The 17,536-nt window shown below is 47.1% G+C and overlaps 1 protein-coding gene across 1 annotated transcript in view; it reads left to right on the forward strand.

The window, feature by feature from the left end:
- The window catches only part of nup210 (nucleoporin 210), a 40,839-nt gene that overhangs the window by 7,509 nt on the left and 15,794 nt on the right, over positions 1 to 17,536 (forward strand). Inside the window, exons 6-27 of the mRNA XM_086142030.1 lie at positions 1 to 133; positions 215 to 373; positions 1,984 to 2,052; positions 2,150 to 2,256; positions 3,390 to 3,530; positions 3,634 to 3,771; positions 3,896 to 4,051; positions 6,034 to 6,232; positions 6,736 to 6,881; positions 7,420 to 7,638; positions 11,133 to 11,306; positions 11,386 to 11,578; positions 12,729 to 12,835; positions 13,179 to 13,283; positions 13,583 to 13,684; positions 13,772 to 13,900; positions 15,506 to 15,633; positions 15,714 to 15,849; positions 16,090 to 16,152; positions 16,790 to 16,969; positions 17,053 to 17,133; positions 17,316 to 17,447. Of these exons, the coding sequence (XP_085998156.1) occupies positions 1 to 133; positions 215 to 373; positions 1,984 to 2,052; positions 2,150 to 2,256; positions 3,390 to 3,530; positions 3,634 to 3,771; positions 3,896 to 4,051; positions 6,034 to 6,232; positions 6,736 to 6,881; positions 7,420 to 7,638; positions 11,133 to 11,306; positions 11,386 to 11,578; positions 12,729 to 12,835; positions 13,179 to 13,283; positions 13,583 to 13,684; positions 13,772 to 13,900; positions 15,506 to 15,633; positions 15,714 to 15,849; positions 16,090 to 16,152; positions 16,790 to 16,969; positions 17,053 to 17,133; positions 17,316 to 17,447 (2,997 nt within the window). The remainder of the gene's footprint in view (positions 134 to 214; positions 374 to 1,983; positions 2,053 to 2,149; positions 2,257 to 3,389; positions 3,531 to 3,633; positions 3,772 to 3,895; positions 4,052 to 6,033; positions 6,233 to 6,735; positions 6,882 to 7,419; positions 7,639 to 11,132; positions 11,307 to 11,385; positions 11,579 to 12,728; positions 12,836 to 13,178; positions 13,284 to 13,582; positions 13,685 to 13,771; positions 13,901 to 15,505; positions 15,634 to 15,713; positions 15,850 to 16,089; positions 16,153 to 16,789; positions 16,970 to 17,052; positions 17,134 to 17,315; positions 17,448 to 17,536) is intronic.

Genomic DNA, 17,536 nt, shown 5'->3' on the forward strand with positions numbered 1-17,536 from the left:
GATGTGGGCGCCGCCGAGGTGCGTCTGCTGATTCTGGAGAACATCCTGCTGAGTCCCGCGCACGACGTCTACCTGCTAGCGGGGACCTCCATCCGCTACCGAGTGCTGAAGATCCGTCAGGGAACAATAACAGGTGCGCTTTTTTTACTCCGACCCGACCTTCGGCCCTCTTTGCGCTCGCCGCCTCAATCCGGTTCGTTTGTCGCTCGTCCAGAGCTCTCCATGCCTTGCGACCAGTACGAGCTGCATCTGCAGAACAGCGCCGTCGGCCCGGACGGAGACCCGGAAGGAGCCGTGGCCCGGCTGGACCCGAGCACCTCCACCGTCACGGCGGACCAGCTGGGACACGTCAACGTGGTGCTGGATTACAAGAGTATCCTTCCGTAGGGGGGGTTTATGGTCGCAGACGTTTTGCCGCTACCTCAGCTTTACTTCTCCGTACATAAATATAGTTCACCTTTTTATTGCGACTTTTATTCATGGTTATATTTCATCGGCGGAGGTGGATTGAAGGTGCTGATTCAGGTGAATCTGAAGTTCTTAAGGAGCAAAGCGGGAGACGGGATATCTTTCAGCGTCACAGCGGATGCATAGTAATGGGAATCGTAGAAAAATATGAGGTGATTTAATCTGTTCGGGTGAGAAATGTAGACGATTAATTTCGTAACATGATTAAAATTCATTCATTCATAACCGCTTGTCCCAAAATCGCAGGTAAAAAGGCATCTAGAAGCCCAACATGAAGCCGGCTAGCAGCAGGCTACCACCCCACCAATCAGACACCACTTACCTCCATTAGCCAACAGCAGCCTGAAGCTAATTATTGGGGTTTTCCCAGTGGTCACCTTCCATCATCGTTTTTCCATGATACCTCAAGATGGCTTGAACCCCCCCATGCAACACTGCTGATCCATAAGCTAACTATCTTTCTTTAGCTACCATGCTTCCTCAACCATTCACCTGCTCGTTCAGCTGCCCGAGACGTGTTCCTGACTGCGCGTTTCAGACTCCGTCTGCGAATGTCCAACTTCGTCAGTAGGGCAAAGACAGACTTCGCCACAAGACTTCTTTAGATTTGAATTTCTCAAGCTGTGACGTTCAAATCGAATGAGAGCAGCAACAGTAGAGGAGGGGAAAGTTTAAAACATGTCTGTGAAGGTTCTCAGTCATCCAGGTTGTGGTGAATTCTTGTCGAAATCTTCATTTTGTAGCAACTGGACTTGAATTTCTTCATTTGAAGAAGTTTCAGGCCTCATCAGAGAGAATTCTTTTGTTGTAATAGCTTGTGGGGAGTTTCTGAATATTATATTGGTGGCTTGTTGTCTAATTGGAAGCATAACAACCCTCCCATAACAATTAGCATTAGCATAATAACCCCCCAAACTAGGTGTAAAGGGGTTGGTTATGTTAATGAATTAGCAAAACAACCCTTACATAACAATTAGCATTAGCATAACAACCCCCCCAAACTAGGTATAAGGGACTTGGTTATGTTAATGAACTACCGAAACAACCCTCAAATAACAATTAGCATTAGCATAACAACCCCCCCCCCCCAACTAGGTGAAAGGGAGGTTGCTATGCTAGGGCATTAGCATAACAAACCTCCCATAACAATTACATTAGCATAACAACCCCCCTAAACAAGATGTAAGGGAGATGGTTATGTTAATGATTTGGCATAACAACCCACCCATAACAATTAGCATTAGCATAGCAATACTCCTTACACCTCGTTTCTGCAGAATTCTTCCATTTTCACAAGAAGCCACCATAACCTGGACCCGCCCAAGAACCTGGCAGTTCTTTTCACAAACTCCCCCAAGGCCATTGGAACTGAAGAAGCCTCTGGGATGAGGCCTGAAACACGTCTTCAAGTGAAGAAATTTAAGTCTAGCTGCCAAGAGAAGAAGATTTTAACAAAAAGTTTAAAACATGTTTGAACAGTTCCCGGCTTCACCTTCCTTAGCTCCGTCTGTCTGGGTCTCCAAATGCAAGGGATGTCCCGCCTCCCCAACAGCACCCTGTACGTCGTAGAACCTGGATATCTAGGTTTGTCACAAACACGTCTCACCCTGTATGACAGCTGTCTTTTCATTTTGTATAAATATATTTACACATTGCATTCGTTTTATTTTTAAATCTTCAGGCTTCAAAATTCATCCAGGAGACAGCTGGGTCCTGGAGGCCGGCAGGGAGTACGACATCTGGATCGAAGTGTTCGACAAATCCGGGAACAAAATCCATCTCTCCGACGTGAGCGAGCCGCCCGCTGAATTTGTTTTGCGTCTAAAACGGGTCGACGAGGATCCGCGACTCCTGAGCTCACACGTGCTTTCAGTATCTGAATCAGAAAACCTTGGGGGATACGTGGGGTATCAGCATCAACATTCTGAACATCAAGAAAATTAGAAGAAAATTATACATTAACATATATATATATATATATGTGTGTGTGTATATGTAAATAAATGTGTGTGTGTATATTTACACGTATATATGCGTATATATATGCATATATATACACGTATATATGTATATATACGTGTGTGTGTAATATATGTATATGCATATATATATATATATACACACATAATTTTCTGTTTCCTTATGTCCTTTTGATATACACGTATATATGTATATATACGTATGTATGTATGTGTGTGTACATGTATATACGTGTCTGTGTATACATAGATATAAACATGTATATGTACATATCCTATATATCCTATCCTATGCATATATACATGTGTGTGTATATTTATAGATATATAGTGTGTGTGTGTATATATATATATATATATATATATATATATATATGCATACAATTAAAAAATAAGGAAACTGAAAATGATATATGTATGTGTGTACATGTATTTATCTGAGCATGTATATACATGTGTGTGTGTGTATATATATATACACAAACATGTATATATACATATCCTATATATGTATATATACATATATAGTGAGTATAAATGTAGATATATATAAATTGTATGTGTGTATATATATATATATATATATATATATGTATGTATGTATGTATGTATGTATGTATACACACACACTCATGTTTTTTATTTACATGTGTGTGTGATTGTTTTTTTATATATATAATTACTCTACAAAGTTGTGCACATTGCAGGTACGCTCACGCTACATGTAAATAAGAAATAAATCATGAACGGCATTGATGCCACTCAGCTGTTTGTGGGTGTTGCCGTAACGTAGCGAAGAGAGGTTTGCATGATTGCTGGGAAATGAGGATTTAGATGAAGGTTGCTCTTCTGCTCTGGGTTTTGCAGGCAGGGAGCAGACTGTGACACCAGAGGGGATCTTTTTGGCCCTTTTTAATAATCGATTGTCATTTGTCGAAACAGAACGTCCGCATCGACGCCGGCTTCCCGCCGGAGTACTTCAACATCCTGGCGTCTTCTCTGAACGGGTCGTACCACCACGTCAGGGCGCTGAAGGAAGGCCAGGCCTTGATCGAGGCCGCCCTCCGAGCCGTGGTAGACCAGGTCGCTCCCGTTTCGTTCCCGTTTCGTTCCCGTTTCGTTCCTACGCCGCCTCCTTGTCGGAGAAAAGGCGCGAACGTCTCCTGCGGCCTCTCTCTCTCTCCAGGGCGGTGAACTCCGTGACCTGGCCAGCCCGGTCCACAATGAACAAGACGTGGAGATCTACAACCCCATCCTTCTGAGTCCCGCCATTCTCACGTTTCCATGGCAACCCAAGGTCGACGCTTATCAGTACACCATAAAGGTAATTATTCCCCGCGGGAAAAGCGGAAAGTCGTCACTAACCTCTCACAAGTGTTTTCCGAAGTCGTTTTCCAGAATCTTCTGGCTGACCTCTGAACGCGGTGTCCCTTTTTTGGTTTTCGCAGGCGACGGGCGGGAGCGGGAATTTCAGCTGGTCGTCGGCCAACGCGGCCGTGGCCGCCGTCACGGTGAAAGGGGTGATGACCACGGTCGGCGACGTCGGCGTCAGCGTCATCTACGCCCACGACCTGCGCAACCCGCTGCACTTCGGCCAGATGAAGGTGAGCAGATGAACGCCGAGGTGGAAGAAGGAGCAGACCTTCTCCGGAGATGAGGAGTTTCCTGATCCAGATGGTTCGCACCACGTTTGACCGCTCCTACTTTATCTCACACACACACGCACACACACACACTTGAAGTCAACTTCCTCTGGGTATTCATCATCTCAGCTGCGATTGCAAACATCAGATGAATCCACGAGGTGGTGAATCTTCTGTCAGCAGCGGACGACCACCGGTTTGCATGAGACGGACCTGAGGGGAGATGAAGAAGGTGGAGGAGCTTCAAGTGCAGAGGGTCAGCAGACCACAGCTGCAGAGAGGGTGGAGAAGCGGGTTGGAACGGGTGGAGGAAAGAGATCCGACCAGAACGAGAGACCTAGGTGACACCAGAAGAAGAAGATCAGAGAAGATCAGGAAGTTGGTAGATGTTGTGGAGATACAAGTCAGACTGAGATGGTTTGGATGTGGACAGAGGAGGGATGGAGAAGGATGCTGAGGTTGGAGCTGCCAGGCAGGAGGTCTGGAGAAAGAGCAGAGAGGAGGTCCATGGATGGAGGGAAGGAGGACAGGAAGTTAGATGGAGCCGTCCGATTGGCTGTGGACCCTGAAGGGAGCTCATGGACAACAAGAAGTTTGCACCATCTCCACCTCCATCTGCCGGTTTCAGTCTTAAACTCGGGAAAGTGAACAGTTTGGGTTTGTTGCAGTAACATCTCGTCCAGAAAGTCAGCCTCGCTGGTCCTCCGCGGAGAAAGAGACCGTCTGACCGCTCAAAGCCGGGATGTTTCTTATGTAAACCAAATGCACGTCAGCACCGCGAGCGATACAAGATAGGAAGATGAGAACGGCCTTTATTGTCATTATAGCGAACGCACAACCGGATTAGAGAGCGTCTCCTTTCGGCGCGCACTGTTAGCTGCATTAGTACGCTGATGTATGCAAGATAAAATCCGACAAGACAGTGCAAATTGACTCTGCAGACAGTGGAGATGGAATGAACAATATTAAAAAATAGAGAAAGTCTTGCACAGGATATTGGTGTGATTCCGGTGTGCACGGCGAGCTGAAGCGCACGTAATGACACGCATCAATCTGAAGACACAATGAGCCTCTTAGTTTATTCTTAGTTTATTTGTGTCAAGATCAGACATGGGCATTTTATCCGTCCCGCTTTGCTTTTTTTATCTGGCCTGCCAAACGACTTTTTTTGAAAACATTAATAAGTATTTTTTACGTAATAAGTATTCTAAAGTCAATCAATATAGAATTTTAGAAACTCCTTTTTTTTTCCCCTTTGTTTAACTTCATATGGATGATTACATATAAAATGATGTCAGTACGTTTATATGATCATTAATGACTTAAAAGTTGAAATAAAATGCCATAAAAAATAAGTATTTAAATTGCTATATATATACATATATATATGTATATATTTATGTCTATGTATAATACATATACCTCTGTATAATATGTATAATATAGATATAATTGATATATATATGTATGGCAATATAAATATTTATTTAAATTAAATATTTACATTTATTCAAATTATATATATATATATAGTATGTAGAATACATATACCTCTATAATATGTATAATACATATATACGTATATATGTATTGAAATTTAAGTATTTATTTAAATTAAATATTTAAATTAATTTGAATTTATATATATATATATATATATATATATATATATATATATATATATTTCATTGTGTTCAATTTACATGATACCTATTTGGCCCGTGCATAAAAATTAAAGAAGAAATGCGGCCCGCCGGCCAAAATAATTGCCCACCCCTGGTTTATATCCTTTATTTCTTTTATGAACAGTGTTCCTCCCTGTATTGCTGCCGTGAGGATAGAATTTCCCCCGTGGCGAAATCCGTAAATTCTACCTCACCTTAATTCTCCCATCTTCATGTACATCTTCAGCCGCCTCCTCCTTGTGCGACTCGTTCCTCCAGGTGTTCGTGGTGGAGCCGGTGGCGATGGACTTCGCTCCGTGCCGCGTGGAGGCCCGGGTGGGCTCGGTGCTGGACCTGCCCCTGCGGATCTTCGGCCTGCTGGAGGGGGACGAAGATCGGCGCGTCATGCTGAGCGACTGCTCCAACTTCGACGTGCAGGTGGAGGAGGAAAGCCCTGGCGTCTTTGAGCAGCTGGAGGGTTAGTGTCGCCGTTTCCGCCGCCGCCGCCGTGCTAATTCAGAAGCCGCAATAAAAAAAAAATGTAAAAAAAAACAAAGAATTAAACTCAAATCGTGACGGTCATTTTTCTTCCCCTGTTTTTTTCCCCAGAAAAAAAGGGAAAGAAGGGGCGTTTCAGTCGATTCATGCGCCGGATTTGAATTGTGAAAATAATTAATGTCATCGGCCGGAACAGGACATGCATAATCAATAGCGTGCGTATAAATTGTCTTGATTGATCAGCGGCACGGGCCCGGTGCCCGTCCTCATCCTTTACGGCCTGGACATTATCATTACCATATTCATCTCTTTAAAAACGTCCTCCGTTTGCCGGATCCATGGATTTACACTGGAAATACTGCCGGATGAATAAAAAGAATCGAGCCGGGACAAATCATTTCCCCGCGTTGCGCGGAGCAGATCGAGGATCCCGCATAGCTGTGGTGGGTTTTATTTATCTGATCCGTCCTTCTTTGGATGCAGGGAAGCTGGGTCCGGGCCAGGATCGCTGCAGCGGAGTTCGAGCCAGGGCCGCCGTCCCCGGCTACACCGCGCTCTCCGTCAGCTACGTGCACGCCAGCTTCCACCTCAGCGCCAAGATCACCATCGCCGCCTACCTTCCCCTCAAAGTGGGTGCGGGATATCGTCTCCGGGAGCTTTTTTGGAGTTGACGCCCGCGTAATTGCTTCGCTCCGTCTCGAGTTGCGCGTTCGACGCTCCGCCGTCTCTGGAGCGCTCTGGGCCCGCCGCCCTGCAGCGCTGCTAATCTGAAGCCTTTTGTTATTTCCTTTATTCATCAAACTGACATCAAACGGGGTGAGAGGCATTAGCTCCCGAGGAAACAACCTCACGAACAACGCGAAAACAACGCAACGGCCCTGATCAATGGGTTGTCGGAATATTCCCCTCTCTGGTTGGTGCTCGGTACCGAGCATCGCATCCGCGGCTGTTATATAATTCGCGTTCTGCATCTGGGCTCGCCTGCTGCTCTGCAGTGAAACCCCTCAGCCGCGCAGTTTCGGCGGCGATGTGATGAACGTGTGAAAGACAAGTCATTAGGCTTAAAGATTGCGCTTGTTTGAGGTCTCGTCGGGTTTTGCGGGGCCGGGCTATGATTTCTGCGTTGGTGAATACATTCGCAAACTGTCGAACGATGTGGTTTCGCAGGCCGTGGACCCTGTGACCGAGGCCGTGGTGACCCTGGGATCCTCCAAAGACATGCTGTTCGAAGGCGGGCCCCGGCCTTGGGTCTTGGAGCCCTCCAAGTTCTTCCACGACTTCAGCGTGGAAAACGAGGCCGCCGCGAGCCTGACCCCGACGAGCTCTCCGGCACACAACCATAACCGGCACCGGGTCCGAGTGACCTGCAGGGTCCTGGGGGAGCAGGTAGGGTCGCGTCCTGCAACCGACAATTTATCGCTGAATATCTTGTGTGAAGTCTGTTGTGGGAAAGAACTACCAGGGTATGTTAGACTGGTGCAGGACATGTATGCTCGCTGTGAGACAGTGGTGAGGTGTTCGAGTGACCTGCAGGGTCCTTGGGGAGCAGGTAGGGTCGCGTCCTGCAACCGAGGATTTGTCGCCGAATATCTTGTGCGAAGTCTGTTGTGGGAAAGGACTATGTTAGACTGGTGCAGGACATGTATGCTCGCTGTGAGACAGTGGTGAGGTGTCCGAGTGACCTGCAGGGTCCTGGGGGAGCAGGTAGGGTTGCGTCCTGCAACCGAGGATTAAAGCTGAATATCTTGTGTGAAGTCTGTTGTGGGAAAGAACTACCAGGGTATGTTAGACTGGTGCAGGACATGTATGCTCGCTGTGAGACAGTGGTGAGGTGTTCGAGTGACCTGCAGGGTCCTTGGGGAGCAGGTAGGGTCGCGTCCTGCAACCGAGGATTTGTCGCCGAATATCTTGTGCGAAGTCTGTTGTGGGAAAGGACTATTTTAGACTGGTGCAGGACATGTATGCTCGCTGTGAGACAGTGGTGAGGTGTCCGAGTGACCTGCAGGGTCCTGGGGGAGCAGGTAGGGTTGCGTCCTGCAACCGAGGATTAAAGCTGAATATCTTGTGTGAAGTCTGTTGTGGGAAAGAACTACCAGGGTATGTTAGACTGGTGCAGGACATGTATGCTCGCTGTGAGACAGTGGTGAGGTGTTCGAGTGACCTGCAGGGTCCTTGGGGAGCAGGTAGGGTCGCGTCCTGCAACCCAGGATTTGTCGCCGAATATCTTGTGCGAAGTCTGTTGTGGGAAAGGACTATGTTAGACTGGTACAGAACATGTATGCCCGCTGTGAGACAGTGGTGAGGTGTCCGAGTGACCTGCAGGGTCCTGGGGGAGCAGGTAGGGTTGCGTCCTGCAACCGAGGATTAAAGCTGAATATCTTGTGCGAAGTCTGTTGTGGGAAAGAACTATGTTAGACTGGTGCAGGACATGTATGCTCGCTGTAAGACAGTGGTGAGGTGTCCCGTAGGTTTAACAGACAAGTTCAAAGTGGAGGTGGGACTCCATCAGGGATCAGCTCTGAACTCCTCCTTGTTCGCAATGATGACGGTCAGGCTGACAGATGAGGTTAGACAGGAATCTCCATGGACCATGATGTTTGCAGATGATAGTGTGATATGTAATGAGAGCAGGGAGGAACATCTAGAGAGGTGGAGGTATGCTCTGGAAAAGGAGAGGAATGAAGGTGCGTCACAGCAAGACAGAATATATGTGTGTGAATGAGAGGAACTCGTGTGGAATGGTCAGGATACAGGGAGTGGAGAGCAAGAAGATGGAGGAATTCAAGTACTAAGAGTTGACAGTCCAGAGTGTAGGAGAGTGTGGAGAAGTGAAGAAAAAAGTTCAAGCAGGTTGGAATGGGTGGAGAAAAGTGAGATAGAAGAACATCAGCCAGAAGGAAAGGAAAGGTGGAGGAGACGGTGGTGAGATGATCTACAAACACTTGACAATGACCAAATGACAGGAAGCAGAGCTGGAGGTCTGGAAGATGAAGATGCTGAGGTTCTCTTTGGGAGCGACCAGGATGGAGAGGATCAGGAACGAGTCCATCAGAGGGACGATACATGGTAGATGTTCTGGAGAGAAGGTCAGAGATGATTGGATCATGGACAGAGGAGGGAGAGTGGAGATATTGGTAGACGGATGCTGGAATTGTAGTTGGTATGAGAGAGGAGGATCCAGAGTATAGGGTTAGATGGAGAAGGTTGATTCGCTGTGGAGACCCCTGAAGGGAAAAGCTCAAAGGAGAAGAACAAGAAGCTCCACGTAACCACAAAGCCTCCCTTCACAAGGAAATATCCGTAAACCAAAGTCAGCTTTATTGGCAATTCCTCTACCTGTACTAGACATACAGAGGAATCCAGAAGATGTTTCTCACAATCCCACAGCGACATGAGATGAACAAAATAAGTCATAGAGTGCGCATTGAAAATAAAGCAAACACTGTACAAACATTAAACTATAAATCATAACGTGCACAGAGGTACAATCTGCGCAAAGATAACCTGAAATGAACCAGTGTGTGTTATTTGAATTGAATCGGTGCGAATCAGCAGCAGTGTTTTCTGTGCAGTTTATTGCAAAGACCAGTCAGTAAGACCTGACGATGGCAGGTGAGAAAATGAAGTGGATTTAAAGGCATGAAAAACATCAGTATATAGAAGAGGAAGTTTATATAAGGTTGTATCTTCTTCTCCTTTGGGCTTTTCCCTTCAGCATCAACCATCTCCATCCAACCCTGTTCCCTCACACAAACTACCTTCATATTCTCTCTCATTACGTCCATAAATCTTCTCTTCGGTATATAAGGTTATATAAGAGGTTACATAAAAGCGCACAGGAAAGACTGTTAGTTTTGAAAAGCTCCCCAGCATTCAGAGTGGAGACACATTTGAACCTTCTCTGACAGAATGAAGCAGAGCTTATCAAGAATAGTCACGTTTGAACTCCTAAACCTCCAGGCTGCAAAGCTTGTTAGCGCTTCTAACTGGCCGCGGGAAGGTCCCGGGTGTCCGTCCCCGCTGGAGTGGAGTCTTCATGTTCTCCCCCATGTCTGCTTGAGGTTCCTCAAGGTTCTCCAAGTTCCTCCCACATGCAGGAGGTTCAGTGGAGACCCTAATCCAGGGGTCGGCAACCCGCCGCTCATCTTTACGCCGCGGCTCCGAGTGGCTCGGGAAAATAAGTTATAAATATTTAATTGAAGTGTATTTCATTTGTGTTAATTCCTTTTTTTTTAACTTTTAGTTTTAAGTTGGAAGATTATTGTGATCTTGAAATATTAGATGAATTACATTTATTATTTTCCGCCGCTCAAAATAACGTCACACTCGCGGAAGGCGGTAAAGTCCCGATGTGCAGATGCTGTGCGCAGAAGTTCAGGAGCAGAAGTCCCATAAACCAGGTAAAATAAATATTTATGAAGATATTTTGCAAACAATTATTTTTTATTGTTTACTGACAGAGATTTTTTTCCTGATTTATTTTTAAAATTCAGGTCAAGGCTCCGCTACACGCTCTGAAAGCCCAAAGCTCAAAATGGGTTCATTACATAAATAAAATTTAATTTTCTCTGTAATACTTTGTGAATTTCAGAAGCAACACACTTGTTTATACAAAGTGTAAAGCTAATAAAAAGCAATATAAACAGTGGTACCTTTATTTTAGACGTCGAAAAGTAATTGTTTTCTTTTCCGAGGAAACCGGGTCCAAATGGCCCTTTGGGTGTTAAGTGTTGCCGACCCCTGGGCTAGATGGTCCAGATGCCTTCTCGCTCTTCAACCACTGACGCGGTTGTGAAGTTCACGAGTCTCCAAAGCGCAAATGCTGAATTGAGAGAAGATGGTGGCCGTAATGGACTTCCGCGGTCGTTTTGGCTCTTCAGATGCTGGAGGTGAAGGTGGGGAACGAGGCCAGCGTCACCAACCCCTATCCCGCCGTGGAAGCGTCCGGCGTGAAGCTGGTGTGCGCTCGTCCGTCCCGCCTGACCCTGGTGCCCGTTTACACCAGCCCTCAGCTGGACCTCACCTGCCCGCTGCTGCAGCAGAGCAAGCAAGTTGTACGTGTTGGCCTCGCGGCGGCCCGGGAGGACCCGTCTCCTGGAGATTTCTCCAGTCTGATTCACCCTTCTGCTCAAGGTGCCCGCCTCCAATTACCGTAACCCCATCCTGGACCTGGCCGCTTTCGATCAGCAAGGCAGGAAGTTCGACAACTTCAGCTCCCTCAGCATCGCGTGGGAATCCTCTAAGGTGCCTCTGGCCAGCGTGGAGCCCACGCTGCCCATGGAGCTGCAGCCCGCCCAGGACCAGAACCAGCAGAAGAAGCTTCACGGTAAAACCATCTTGTTGTTTTGAAATAAGATTTTAGATCAGGGGTGTCAGACTCATTTTCATTGAAGGCCACGTCGGCGTCACGGTTGCCCTCAAAGGGCCACATGTTACGCTAACAGTAGAAATGTAACCTGATGTTAAATAAATGTAACTACTCCTGAATGTTTAATTACTCTGAATTATTCTTCTTTGTTTCTTTAATTGTATTTATCTATTACTCATTCAACTCCCAAATGTTACATTTGCATCGATGTAAGGAAAGTGATGTTTGCCAGCCGCTCCGTTCCAAAGCTAGCTTTCATTGCTGCAGTGTTTTTGGGTGATTTTGGCTTTTGTGAACACGTTCTGCCGCCGTCGCAGTTCGGCTTTTAATTCTCGGACAATTTGTTGATTTTCCGGAAGGCTAACTTTGGCAAACTTAGCTTCGTGTTTGGTGTCAAAACACCGACGTAGCTTGTACTCTTTGACAACTGACAACGGCAAAAACATACCGCTGTTTCTCCTTGAAGCACAAACATGTATCGGCCTTCATATCTTTCTTAAACATCCTTCCATCTGCATCAACGTTTCTCTGCCTGGACATTTCCTTAATGTTAAATAACTCTGAATTTATGACTCATTCAAATCCAAAATGTTATACATTCCTTTGCGTAGATATTTACTTGTTGCTCTGTTACAACATAAATCCTTTTATGTTGTCAGGTTAAGAAACCCACATTATTCCATCAATCGATGGAATACGAGTTGTGACATTTAACTTATTCAAAACCATCACATTTTCTCTTCCTGGACATTTTAGGAATAATTTTATTTCTCAATTCCGCTTGTTGAAAATAGCATTGATGTTGATACACAGTGATCTAACGGCGGGATGCCGTCGCTTGCCGGGTCACATGACCGGCATGAATTGTGGGAAAGGCAGTTTATGGTCAATGCACACGTTTGACTTATTTATTTTAAGATAATCAGACCTTTGAAGACGTTCTCGCGGGCCACGTTTGGCCCGCGGGCCTTGAGTTTGACAAGTACGTTTTAGCGGATTTAATGTGCAGATACGGATTCATTTACGTTGGCTGTGTGTCGTCCTGCCTGTCGCTGCATTCCTGATAAAATCTACTGATTGCTTTCCCCCCGTCCTCCCCCTGCGGCAGGCCGTCAGACCGTCACCGTCCACCGGCAGACGGGAATCGCCGCCATCACGGCGTCGGCCGTTGGATACCAGCTCTCGCATCTCACCGAGGCAAACGTCCCCAATCCGGTAAAGAGCAACGCGGTTCTCGCGCCTTCTGAATCAAGCGGAAGTGGCCACGTGCCGGCTTCCGCCCCTGATGTTCAGGTCGTTGCAAAAAAAAACGTCTTCGTCCGAATATATACGTACGGTGACCTGCTAGCGTGGCGCCACTTTGATGCATCATGACGCTTACTAGCTGCAGACAGTCGTGATATGCATCTACTGAATTGCATCGGCTTTGCATTGCCTGTTTTATGCACGCCTGTTGCTACGGTGACTGACCTAACACATCAATTTCTGTGAACTTCAAATATCCTGAAGTGTCAGAAGATGAATAATAATTCTATTTTTGTTTTTTTTTTTGGAGCAGTACGACCCGCTGACCCCCGTTCAAGCCACGGTGGAACTCATGCTGGTTGAAGATGCCAGAGTCTCTCCCAGCGCCGTCACCATCTACAACCACCCCGATGTGCGGGTAAGAAGCGGCTCTATCGGCGCCTCCTGGAGGATTATCTCCCAAACCCTTTATTGAACATGGAGAAACCTATAAGCCTTTTTTAAGTTTGTTGCTTTCTGCACTGGTACATCTTGATTGAGTCGAATGCTTCTTTTTAAGATTTAGCGGAGGCGTCCCAGAGGGCCTCCCTCTCCTAAGCCTTTCTGATAAAGGGTGGGGTTACATAGGAGACGTTTTGGAAAGGATTTAAACTTTTCTCTAGGTCAGAGGTTCCATTTGAAAACTGAAGTATCTGTTTGTGGCGTGACGTCTTGCAGGCTGACCTGACGCTGCGAGAAGGCTCGGGGCACTTCTTCGTCAACACCAGTGTCAAAGGAATCGCCGATGTGGCGTTCCAGACGGCTCAAGGAACCGCTCAGGTAAATTCCGGCTTTTAAAAACCTAGTTCTGCAATCACGTTTTCCCCAATGAACCCCCTCGCCTGTTGTCCCCCCCCGGTGCTCCAGGTGGCCCCCATATCTCCTGGCGTGGTGAAGGTGATGGTCCACGACCTCTGCTTGGCATTTCCCGTGCCGGCACAAGCAACGGTGCACGTCTCCGACATCCTGGAAGTCAACGTCCGAGTGGTGGACAAGGTCGGCTCCTGATCTCCACGTCGTAGATGATTCCAGTTATCGCGGTTGTTACGTCCCCAGGGGTCGCTGTGTGTGTTTGGGTGTTTTCCTCGGCGGCACTGTTGGCCCTCTGTATGTTGCATGTAGTTCCGAGCAGCCGAGAGCGTTTTTGGTCATTGGTTGCCGTCCCCTATTGGTCCCTTTAATACTGGTCGCGACGGCATTCCTGGAATCACCAAGGATCTGGGGAGAGAAACCTTCTAGGAGCCAAGGACTTTACACTTTCTAACGTGGTTTTTGCACTTTTAAATACACGCTAATTTCCCAAGCCCGGATAAATGCAGCGGGTTGCGTCAGGAGGGGCATCCGGCGTAAAACTTTTGCGACAACCAAACATCCAAATCAAATCTAATAATCTCATACCGGATCGGTGGAAACCCAGCTTAGCGACGGCTGCCATTGATACAGATGACCTACAGATGCTAGAATTGGAGCTGCCTGGCAGCAGGTCTAGAGGAAGACCAGAGAAGACTGATGGACGTCGTGAGAGAGGATATGAAGGTAGTTGGTGTGACAGAGGATCCAGAGAACAGGGTTAGATGGAGAAGGTGGATTCACTGGAGACCTCTGAAGGGAAAAGCCCAAAGGAGAAGAAGAAGTGTTTGCATACTTTTATTCCCAACCTTTTGTTCGGTGTCACAGCCCTAGACAGGGACCTAACAAAATTGGGGGTTTGTTCACATCGTCTTTTTCAGATTTTCCCGGATTTGGCCATGTTTTTGTAGCTCCGTCAACGCTTCTTTTTAGATTGGACATATTTGTTTATGGCTTATCTTAGTTTTGGAGTAGGTAAGAAGGGACCAGAGTCCATGCGGTTGCGGCGTTGGAGATATTGCCACTCTAGTTTTTGCCTTACAGTTTTTTTGTCCTCGAACAAGAGTATACAAACACGAGTAAACGGTGTACTTTTGTTCAAAGACAAAAAACCGTAAGGCAAAAACTAAAGTGCAAATGCCAACCGCGTGAACTCTGGTCCCCACTTACCTACCTGGAAACTAAGATAAACCTCAAATATCGTCAAAGCGTACCAATTGAAGGTGTACAAGACACCTCTCCATCAGGAAGTCCACTTTCTGGATCAAAAAACAAGCAAAAACGCTAACTCACCAGAGAACGCGGGCCACAAGCACGCTCCAAACAATAGACGGTACCACAAAAACATGGCCGAAACCAGGAAAATGAGAAAAAGAGGATTTGAAAGGAACCCACAATTTTGTTTCTTCCTTGTTTCGGGCTGTGAGACCAAACAAAAGTATGCAGACTCAAGTTACAGAAATATAGCGTGTATTTATCCAAAAACCATGGTAGAAAGTGTAATGACATCACGGCCAGTATTAAAGGGTCTGCAACCCGTGACGAAAAACGCTCTCAGCTGCTCTGAACCATCTCGGCACCGACGTCGCCGCCGAAGAAAACACCCCAAAACACACACCGACCCCTAGGGACATAACACAATGAAAGCGTTCCTGACGCGCTCCAGTGACGTTTAGCGTGAAATGCGTTTATCGCCTTTGAGCGCTTCAAAATCGCATTCCTAAAACTCGATGTTCATCGCCTCGGCAACAGGTGGAGATCGGCAAAGACGTGCGAGCCTACGTGAGGGTTCTGGACGACGATCGGAAACCCTTCCCGGCCACCTTCTTCAAATTCATGAATCTAAGACTCAAGGTGGCCTCCGCCATCGTCGCGCTGAAGTGAGTCACGCGGGGGAAACGGCGGAGGTCGGCGTCCGCGTCGACGCCGCGGCATTTATTTCCAAACGTGTCCTCCGCAGACCCCTCCCCGAGGCCACGGAGATGGACACGGCTGTTTTCCTGGTGAAAGGCGTCTCCATCGGTCAGACCACGCTGTCAGGCGTGGTGGTGGATAAAGGCGGGAGGAGGATCGTATCCGCTCCTCAACAGATCGAGGTATTTGTTATTCAAATTAGATTTCAATTTCGACGATAAAGTAGGTCTAAGTACGACTGTCACTTTAAAAACAAATCAAAAGTAACCGAAACTGCGTCAGCATAACTCATCGTTGTTTCTGTGACAACGTATTTATAATTTTTTTGCTACTTTTGCGCTGTGGGTCTTTAAGTAACGCTATTTCGGTGCTCTGTATATGTGAACGTATGGCGGTATTGACGTTGACTTGTGTATCTGCAGGTGTTTCCACCGTTCAAACTCCTCCCGAGGAAAATCACCTTGCTAATCGGAGCCATGATGCAGGTACGTGTTCTCGTCCAGCAACAAACGATGTCGGTGCGATTGACGCCAAGAACATCTCCTCTGATGCGGAGGTTTACGCTTTCGCCTTACAGCCGGAAGGTTCCTGGTTAGATTCCCACAAGCGAGGGCGTTGTGTTTGGAGTCTCCATGTTCTTCCCGTGTCTGAGCAGGGTTCCTCAAGGTTCCTCACACAGTCCAAACACATGCGGTGGAGACCCAACATTGTCCAGACGTGTGAATGAGAGGGTGAATGTTGTACGTCCGTATGAGGCCCTGTGATTGACAGGTCCAGGGTGAACCCGTGCAGATATGGAATGAACGAGTGAATAAATAAAAATCATCTCCGGTTGAAGAGCATCCAGTCTTTGGGTTGGTTCGGGAACTTCGAGGGGAATTTGCGAGTTAGCATAGAGGCTAACTGTAAATATGTCAAATAAATACCCGTCGGATTCATTTGACGTCAGAACGTTTCCTGATTTTCAGCGATTCGGGACTTTAAAATACCAAAGCCATGATGTGACCCACTTGTGAAAACAATTCTTTATTCAATCGATTCACTTTAAATGAAAGCTTATTGATCACAATATCAATATGCCATTACTCGTGTGAAATGTATTCTCCCTCTTCCCGTCCATAGATCACCTCGGAGGGGGGGCCGCAGCGTCAGTCCAACATCCTGTTTTCCATTTCCAACGAGAAGGTGGCCTCGATCAGCGGCCTGGGCCTCGTCCGGGGCGCCGCCGTGGGGAACGTCTCCGTGACCGGGATGGTCCAGGCTGCAGACGCTGAAACCGGAAAGCTAGTCGTCGTATCTCAGGTCAGTGTGCGTGTGTGTGTGTGTGTGTGTGTGTGTGTCTTTCCTCTCCCACGTGTAAAAATGTCCTCCGTCCTCGTCCGCAGGATCAGGTGGAGGTGGAAGTCGTCCGTCTGACAGCCATTCGAATCAAAGCGCCGATTACAAGGATAAAAACTGGGGCTCAGGTACCCCTTTTTTTTTTTTTTTAGAGAAAGCATCTTTGTTGCCATGGTAACCTCACATCAACTGTCCCAAAGACACCACTAATAGGTTTATTTAAACGTTGCGTGGTTAATTCGCGCGTCATCCCGACTCGTCGACCGCCATCTACTGGCTGATCTTCCTTCTCCATGTTTTTCCCCTCTAGATGCCGGTGTACGTCACGGGCGTCACCAGTGGTCAGACCCCTTTCTCCTTCGGGAACGCCCTGCCAACCCTCAGCTTTCACTGGTCCACCACCAAGAGGGACATCCTGGAAGTCCAGTCCCGGCACAGCGAGGTACCCCCCGCGCATGGAGATGTTTTTCCTTTTTTTGTGGCCTTTTATCCGATGGAGATATGGGGTTCCTGCCGTCGGCCCCGCTGCTC

The sequence above is a fragment of the Fistularia commersonii genome, chromosome 34 (genome assembly GCF_037954325.1).
Source record: "Fistularia commersonii isolate RoL2024-O1a breed Wild chromosome 34, RoL_Fcom_v1.0, whole genome shotgun sequence".
NCBI classification, from domain to species: Eukaryota; Metazoa; Chordata; class Actinopteri; order Syngnathiformes; family Fistulariidae; genus Fistularia; species Fistularia commersonii.